We start from the raw sequence: 9,663 nt of genomic DNA on the forward strand, positions 1-9,663 counted from the left end.
CGCGGCTAAGTAGAGTAGAGGTCTAAGCACTAGGTGCGGCTGGGTAGTGTAGAGGTCTAAGCACTACAGTAGGTGCAGCTGGGTAGCGTAGAGGTCTAAGCACTAGGAGCGGCTGGGTGGTGTAGAGGTCTAAGCACTAGGAGCGGCTGGGTGGTGTAGAGGTCTAAGCACTAGGAGCGGCTGGGTAGCGTAGAGGTCTAAGCACTAGGAGCGGCTGGGTGGTGTAGAGGTCTAAGCACTAGGAGCGGCTGGGTGGTGTAGAGGTCTAAGCACTAGGAGCGGCTGGGTGGTGTAGAGGTCTAAGCACTAGGAGCGGCTGGGTAGCGTAGAGGTCTAAGCACTAGGTGGGGCTGGGTGGCGTAGAGGTCTAAGCACTAGGAGCGGCTGGGTGGTGTAGAGGTCTAAGCACTAGGTGCGGCTGGGTAGCGTAGAGGTCTAAGCACTCGTCTACCACCGCAGATACTCTGGGTTCCAATCCAGCTGTCAGCGGTACCTACAGTCGTCCCTACGAACACAATTGGCAGTGTTTGCAAGTGGGAAGCCAGTGGCGTATGAGTCCTGGTTGTTGCAATAGCAACTGGTCGGTTAGGGTGCCTGTTCAGCAGGGAGGGGATCTGGGGGAGATAGTGTGAACCTCTGCACGCGTTACGTTCTCCCAGTGAAACTCCTCACTGTCAGATGAAAAGAAGCGGCTGGCAACTCCACATGTATTGGAGGAGGCATGTGGTAGTCTACACCCTCCCCAGACCGACAGTAGGGTAGCATGCGATAGTCTACACCCTCCCCAGACCGACAGTAGGGCAGCAGGTGACAGTCTACACCCTCCCCAGACCGACAGTAGGGCAGCACGTGGTAGTCTACACCCTCCCCAGACCGACAGTAGGGCAGCAGGTGACAGTCTACACCCTCCCCAGACTGACAGTAGGGCAGCATGTGGTAGTCTACACCCTCCCCAGACCGACAGTAGGGCAGCAGGTGACAGTCTACACCCTCCCCAGACCGACAGTAGGGCAGCACGTGGTAGTCTACACCCTCCCCAGACCGACAGTAGGGCAGCATGTGACAGTCTACACCCTCACCAGACCGACAGTAAGGCAGCATGTGGTAGTCTACACCCTCCCCAGACCACAGTAGGGCAGCATGTGGTGGTCTACACCCTCTCCAGACCACAGTAGGGCAGCATGTGGTGGTCTACACCCTCTCCAGACCACAGTAGGGCAGCATGTGGTGGTCTACACCCTCTCCAGACCACAGTAGGGCAGCATGTGGTGGTCTACACCCTCTCCAGACCACAGTAGGGCAGCACGCGACGACCAGGAAGGGAATTGGCAGAACCCGTTCCCCACAGACTCCCCGAGGCACCAGCAGCTTTAACCCTTTCACTGCCACACGACAGAAGGTTAGCCCTTTACTATCACACAACCGACGGCGATGCTCCATCATTAGCATCATTAGCTCCGCATTGCCGTCGGTTGTGTGATAGTAAAGGGCTAACCTTCTGTATTGTCACAGTGAAAGGGTTAACCGGCTGTCGTGTGCCAGTGAAAGGGTTAATAAGCTGAATTAAAACAATAAATAAATTTTTAAAAAGCACTTTTTACTAACTGTGTACCTTTTGACGAGGAACGCAATGGTGGTCTTAGATGTGATTAGTTGAAAACAGATGTTTTTTGGCCTGTTGTGTTCACAGGATGAGATCGGGACACTAACACCATCATGAGTAGAGCTCTGGACTCATGATCAGAAGATCACAGGTTCGAGCCCCAGTCAAGGCTGCTGTCGGAAAGTGGTGTTGTTGTCCAGCAGGGGGCACTCTGTCCTCTGGACTAGTCAGTAACAATGCCCCTGTTGCGGTGATAGGGGCACTTCACGAGTGCCGTCCTTCGGATGAGACACTAAACCGAGGTCCTGACTGAATCTCGGCTGTTAAAGAACCCAGGACGCCTATCGTAAAGAGTAGGAGGTTCCCCGATGTTCCTGGCCAAATTCCCAATCAGTTCTCTGACATCAAGGCCACCTAATCATCCCTTCCCCTTCCCCTGATATCAATCCCTGTCTCCTGAGCCGGTCAGCCATTGTGTACTGTAGTGTGATGTGTGGCGGGTGCCAGTGTATGGCAGCCATTGAGCCTTCGTAGCCCAAGGTTGGGTGCTACCAGTGGTGGAGAAGGAGGCAATTTCCACCCTACATTGTGGGGAGCGCTTTGAGTGTCTAGAAAAGCGTTATATAAATGCAAGTAATTATTATTATTATTATTATTATTATTATTATTATTATTATTATTATTATTATTATTATTATTATTATTATTATTATTATTATTATTATTATTATTATTATTATTATCATCACGTTCCTTGTCTGCACCAGTGTGCAAAAAACCTGCCAATCAAAGGCTGGGAAATATATATATATATATATTTATTTTTTTAAGATTCTGCTTAAAAAGTTGCTGGTGCTTCTGGGAGTCAGTGGGAAGCCTTTGTCTCACTGCAGGGGCTTTAACCTCTTAACCCCTGGCCATATTTTCTGAGAATTCGCCTAAAAGTACATACCCAAGTAAATGGAAGATTGCTCCACTTCTACAAGGTTAATTAGCATGTTATTTAAGCATTACATCACACGCAGGAGTGGTTTGTGACCAATAAACCATGCCTAGGGGTGGTTGTTAGGCCCGAGGCGCAGCCGAGGGTCGTTAGACCCCCCTAGGCATGGTTTATTGGTCACAAATCACGACTGCACGTGGTGTAAAGCTTTTATACAACTGCCAGATTCATCCAACCTTATTTCTATACAATAAACACACATTAATCGAAGATTTATTGAAAAAACCATCCGCCAGAAAAAGTAGTTCCCACAACTCCATGTGGAAGCAGCTTGAAGTGCATCCAACCAAACTAACACATCCAACTGTGTATTATTGGAATGATTGAGAGAAGTTGCCTCATGTGGAAGCAGCTTGAAGTGCATCCAACCAACTAACACATCCAACTGTGTATTATTGGAATGATTGATTGAAAATTTATTAAAACGTTTTCTTTGCCCTATAGGAAAAAAACGTTTTCTTCGCCCTATTTTTTTATTTATTTCTTTTAGCCTAAACTTAACCAGTTGGAAACCAGGGGTACAGTAATAAAATTAGCAATCAACCAATCAATCAATTCAATAGACCATGCTCACTTAAAACAGCGCTGCTTCTCTCTCAGTCTGACTCCCCCGCTGTTGCAGACAGGAGTGTGTGTGTGTGTGTGTGCGTGTGTGTGTGTGTGTGTGTGTCACAGTGTGTGTGTGCGTGTGTGTATGTGTGTGTGTGTGTGTGTGTGTGTGTGTGTATGTGTGTGTGTGTTTGTGGGTACGCCAGCGTCGGACAGTGTGAGAGAGAACGCTGCAAGAAAGTAGGAAGGAAGAAATTTAAATCAATCAATTAATCTATCAATCAATCCGCGATTTTTCTTTTGTTCTAGATTGAGTCAAGACCCATCAATTACATCATCCAACATTGTTTAAAATACTAACACATTCCCCTTGACAGAATCGCTTCATATTTAGTCGTTATGGTGCTTTCAACATAACCATTTGATCTCCGCGATCCTGTTTTCTCCCGGAGTGAGCCGGGGAGGGTTATGTGATTTGGTTGTGGGCGGGTCCTGAGCCCAGGACCGTGGATTGTTACCAATAAAGACGTGTGAATGGCCAATCAGAATCGAGAAATTTGCATGCCGTTGTATAATGGTCCTCATATACCTTATTATTAGTTTTTTGTTCCATCTTTGACGGTGAATAACACCATGCTAACATTGACCAAAAGTGAAAAGACCTTCTTGAGATCAAGTGTACAAACATCTAAGCAAATTAACAAAGAGCAGATGATTTACAGGGTTTTTTGTAGATACAGTACAAAATGTTGCCATCCGGACACGTGAAATATGAAATATGATTATAGAATATAGAATATCAGGCATATAAATTACCTTATTATGGCCAAGGCATACATCTATGGATCGGCTCAAATCTCCTCTTTCCATGGCAGAATTTAACTTGGATTTAGTACCAACAGGCGCCTGGTATAGGGCAGCAAAGACCATGAATGAAATCTACTGTAAGTACAGTTACTTTTGTATAATGTCCATAGCTCCGCCATTTTTTTTACCGGATAGAGACGTGTTTTCTTCCGAGACGTTATACGTTGTATTTCATGGCAATAACGTTGAGGTTTGTTGGACCCATGAGATATAAACACAACATTTACATCAATAGTTGTGGGACCCAGCTCACACCAGCCGCAGACAAAGGAAGGCCAACCACGCAACACAACCCGTGTCTGCTCCTGGCTGCCCTTGGAGGGAAGGACGACGGGATGGGTCAAGCGCACAGAGGACATTTCAACGGCGACCCAAAATATGCATGTGTGTGTGTGTCCTATGTGTCGCCCAACTCGCATGTGTGTGTGTTCGCTGCATGACGATGTAGCAATGTGCTACAAATAAAGACTTCTTCAAAGTCCAGCTGCTGGGTAGTGTAGTTTTATTAAATGTTGCCATCCATCGAAAAGCCCTCGGTCTCCTCTTTCTTAGGACTACAACGATTTCATGGCGGCTTCCTGTCGTCGCATCTAAATCATCTGGTTTCCGATGCAATGGCGCAGAGATTTTTTATAAGCTCATATTTTCCTAATAACACTTAAAATCATTGCTAAACAAACGTAGTGCTGAAAATATAAACTTTAACTGCTGTTTTGATAGGGTTAGCTGTTAGGGTCTTTGCTACATTTGAAAAAGAAACACAACATCACTTAATACAGACGTGTATTGATCTATTTGTGACGTGAAATAAATCTCGGCCCGGTACATCGGGCTTAAGGGTCGAAGGTCAGGTGACACGGTGGTGTAGTGGTTAACACAATCGCCTCACAGCAAGAAGGTCCTGGGTTCGATTCCCGCTTCTCCATGCATGCTCGCAAGAGAACCCAATCGAAAAACATGCAGAACAGATCGCTAAAGCTGTCGCACAACACAACCCATGTCTGCTCCTGGCTGCCCTTGGAGGGAAGGACGACGGGATGGGTCAAGCGCAGAGAGGACATTTCAACGGTGACCCAAAAGATGCATGTGTGTGTGTCCTATGTGTCGCCCATCTCACATGTGTGTATTTGTAGCAATGTGCTACAAATAAAGACTTCTTCAAAGTCCAGTTTCAAATCTCGGAATACTGTCTTTGAGGAGACAGTGGATTTTCATATAACATGAAAACTCTCTCCCTCTCTCTCTCCTTCTCCCTCGCTCTCTCCTTCTCTCTCTCTCTCTCTCTCTCTCTCTCTCTCTCTCTCTCTCTCTCTCTCTCTCTCTCTCTCTCTCTTTCTCTCAAAGAGAACGCTCCAGGAAAAAAGAGTTGACTCAAATGTATTTTTTTAAGAAATGCATTCTCATCTATTCAACACAACGTTTTACTGAATTTACTGTGATCTCAAATTGCTTTCAGACACTTCTTTCCAGCAAATATACAATAAAGTTATTATTATTAAATATATTTAGCCGTCCAGAGCTACTCAGTCAAGAGCAGGATATCCTTAAGTTGCAGCCTCGTTGTTACACACACACACACACGCACACGCACCCACCCACACACACACACACACACACACACACACACACACACACACACACACACACACACACACACACACACACACACACACACACACAAACAACACACACAGCTTCCCAAAACACAATGTACCTTTCACACCAGGGTTGGGTAAATGGTTTCTATATCAGGCAGAATGCGTAATGTTTACTCAAAGAATATGCTTCTCTCTCTGTCTGTCATGATATGAAGACCACACAATTCTCTCTCTTCCTTCATTTGTTTCTTACAAACATACTATGAAAAGACTCTTTCTCTCTCTCTCTCTCGCATAAACACAAACACACTATTAAAAGACCACAGACTCCTCTTTCTGTCTCTCCCTCCCTCCCTCTCTTCTACACACGCACGCACACACACACACACACACACACACACACACACACACACACACACACACACACACACACACACACACACACACACACACACACATGATAGGCCTACAGAATCTCTCTTTCTCTCTCACACACATTTAGACCACAGTCTCTCTTTCTAACACAGATACACAAACACACACATTAAGACCACAGAAAGACTGTCTCTAGTAATCGCACACACACACACACACACACACACACACACACACACACACGCACACACGCACGCACGAACACACACACACACAGATACACTAAGGGTACACTTGAGCAGATTGGCTAAAAATACACAGCCTCCCTTTCTCTGAGAGTGATGGCTAAGGCTAACTGTCTCAGAGAGGAGCCCAGAATACCCCACAGCCCACACTTATCCTGCAAGCGTTTTCCTACAGCAGTGGTTCTCAACTTTTTGGTTTGCGAATTGCGACCCCTAAAAACAGACACTGGGGTGCCTGTTTGCTATGACTCCTATATAGGACTTTGATACTAAGAGAAAAAGAGAAAGACTTGTGGTGTTTTGGTTGTGATGATGAGTGTAGAGACTTAATGAACTGCGATGCAGGAGAACTTGATGTGCCTGTGTGTGTGTGTGCGCGCGTGTGTGCGCGCACGTGTGTGTGTAAGCATGGTCAAATAAATGATAGAAGTCCATTAACAATGTGTGTTTGTGTATTCTGGCTGGGTGTGTGTCTTCATCCCGTGTGTGTGTGTGTGTGTGTGTGTGTGTGTGTGTCTGTGTCTGTGTGTTTGTGTCAGGATCTAGGGGTAACAGTACTGTATATTTGAATACCGTTTATGTCACAAATGTATCAGTACTAAATACCTATATGTCCCTATGCCATAAATGTCATGTATGTTGTGTATGTCATAAATGTCTATATGAATTGAAAATGGGGGACCCTGATGTAAACTAGACAAAAGTCTTTCTCTGGTCTGCATCCCCTTAACAATTGTATGTATTGAGCCGTACTGTATTGTACCCATTCTGCAATCTGTTAAATAAAGTTTTCATTCATTCATGTCTGTGGCAGTGTGCTGCTGATAAAGGTGATTTGTGACCGTTTATGCGATGTCCCTTCATCCATACTGTGTGTGTGTGTGTGTGTGTTCATTTGTGACGGAATGACGATGCTGTTCAAATGAGTGTGTGTCTGTTCCAAATCGACCTTGATCTTGCGTAATCAGGTGTGTGTATGTGCCCCCATGCATGTTGGCATTATATGTACATGATGTGTGTAGTACATGATGTGTGTGCGCAGCGTGTGTGTATAGCGTGTGTGTGTGCGCACGCCTCTCCTCACTCACCTGGGCCATGGTGTTCAGTGGGACTCCTCCTGATGACGGCTCCCGCTCCCTGGCAGCATAGTCTCGGGCAAAATTGCGGAGAATTCTGTTCGTTCACAGACAGTCCTGCAGCAGAGACGCTACAACACGCACATCATCATCACCCCCAGCGTGTCACCCCTCTCTGCACCCTCCTCCTCCTCCTCCGTCCCACCAGCGTACTGTCACCCCCCTCTTCCTCCCTGGCTGTCACTGATGTCCTCTGGGACGGTTGCGTACAGACAGTATAGATCTCCTCTCACTTCAAGTTCTCCCTCCTCTCCAGTTGACACACTACTGTGTGTAATAATCCCTCCGTGCGTGGCTTCGTTTCTTCGAATGACAGGAACATGAGAGATGATTGATATTCTATAAGGAGCTCCTTCTTCTACCACGGTCTCTTTACACTACTATCTCTGGTTGGTTCGCTGTAAGCTGGGCTCATAGCTCTCTCCCCTCCCTCCCTCTCTCTCTCTCTCTCTCTCTCTCTCTCTCTCTCTCTCTCTCTCTCTCTCTCTCTCTCTCTCTCTCTCTCTCTCTCTCTCTCTCTCTCTCTCTCTCTCACACACACACACACACACAGACTGTACACACGGCATTAGAGACAGAGAGGGGGATCAGAGCGATAGAGTAGAGGAGAGGTGGGGGGGGCAGACCATGTGACCTGTAGTAGGATTCCCTATAGCAGCTGTTGTCTCCATTCCTCCATAGAGCCGCCTGCCAGCCTCACCCATCTCTCTCTCTCCAGCGCCGGCCAGAGTTTATGTTTATGTTTTATTAGGGTCCCCAATGCTGTCAAATCAGTCTAGCTAGTCTAACACAGAATACAAATACATAATGTAATTAATAATGTAACAGAATACAAATACAAAATGTAATTAATAATGTAACAGAATACAAATACAAAATGTAATTAATAATGTAACAGAATACAAATACAAAATGTAATTAATAATGTAACAAACAGAATACAAATACAAAATGTAATTAATAATGTAACAGAATACAAATACATAATGTAATTAATAATGTAACAGAATACAAATACAAAATGTAATTAATAATGTAACAGAATACAAATACAAAATGTAATTAATAATGTAACAGATTACAAATACAAAATGTAATTAATAATGTAACAGAATACAAATACAAAATGTAATTAATAATGTAACAGAATACAAATACAAAAATGTAATTAGTAATACAATTAGAATAAGAAAAAAGCATAATAATAATTAAAATAAAATTATTCTCAACATTGAAGATATACAATGAATGATGAAGGCCTAACACATTTCCCAAAAAAGGGGGAGATCAAAATACAATAAAATAAAAACATAAAATAGTCAATCACATCTTATTACCACATCTGTCTCATTTACACTTTTTTTTTTAAATATATTTTAAAAACTATTTAATTCTTTATTCTCAGGAGTCTTGCCTATATCAAAAACAAACAAAGCGGAGCGAGGGATTAGTGGTCTAATGATGTCGGGTTAGACTCAGCTCTACTTCAAGCACACAACGGCACATATATAGGAGAAAACACCGGTTCTCGGTTGGTTGTTATTAAAATTTAATAAACAGTTGCTCTCTTTTACACAGGAGAACACATACACACACTGACGCTCGCACACACACTCACACACACACACACACACACACACACACACACACACACACACACACACACACACACACACACACACACACACACACACACACACACACACGCACACATTCTATCGTTGAGGAATCAGGAAAAGGACATCCTGACTGAGCTGTATAGCTGGAAACTCCCCCCCGGCCACCAACAACAGGAATAGGGCAGCAGGCTGGGCCAGCAGTATGGTCCAACTCCAATCCAATGTTTCCTGCATCAACAAGTACAAGTACAACCATCCATTTACTTGTAATAAAACACAATATCATTGTGTCCTAATGGTAAGGAATGGCTGCTCAATGAAGAAACCAGCTCCCAAAGAAAGTCTAACATGCCTGTATAAGCGTATACTATGACCCCCACACACACAAATAACTGAACATAATGCTTATAATAATGCTGCTTATACTATTTGACACATGGCTAATTATGGTATTAGTCAGTGTTTTGTGAAAGTACGAGATACTTGGTATTTTCTAAGAATGTGACGTTATAGTGTCCCTGAGATCAAAGGGGAGGGTGACTGATAGGTTGTTGTTGTGTTATGGTTGTTATTATTAGAAGTGAATGCCGCCATCTAGTGGTGGGTTGTTGTTACATCTGTCGTCCTTCAATTGTACCAAAATGAACGAAAAACGAAACGTTAATTTT

At 44.3% G+C, this 9,663-nt stretch overlaps 1 protein-coding gene across 1 annotated transcript in view; it reads right to left on the minus strand.

Moving 5' to 3' along the window:
- The window catches only part of LOC311241644 (rho GTPase-activating protein 23-like), a 151,163-nt gene extending 143,731 nt beyond the window's left edge, over window positions 1–7,432 (minus strand). The window contains exon 1 of the mRNA XM_084330521.1: window positions 7,329–7,432. Within this exon, the coding sequence (XP_084186647.1) occupies window positions 7,329–7,337 (9 nt within the window). The 5' untranslated portion in view covers window positions 7,338–7,432. The remainder of the gene's footprint in view (window positions 1–7,328) is intronic.
- Between the last annotated feature and the right edge of the window lie 2,231 nt (window positions 7,433–9,663).

The sequence above is a fragment of the Notolepis coatsorum genome, assembly GCF_963971535.1.
Source record: "Notolepis coatsorum genome assembly, chromosome: 15".
NCBI classification, from domain to species: domain Eukaryota; kingdom Metazoa; phylum Chordata; class Actinopteri; order Aulopiformes; family Paralepididae; genus Notolepis; species Notolepis coatsorum.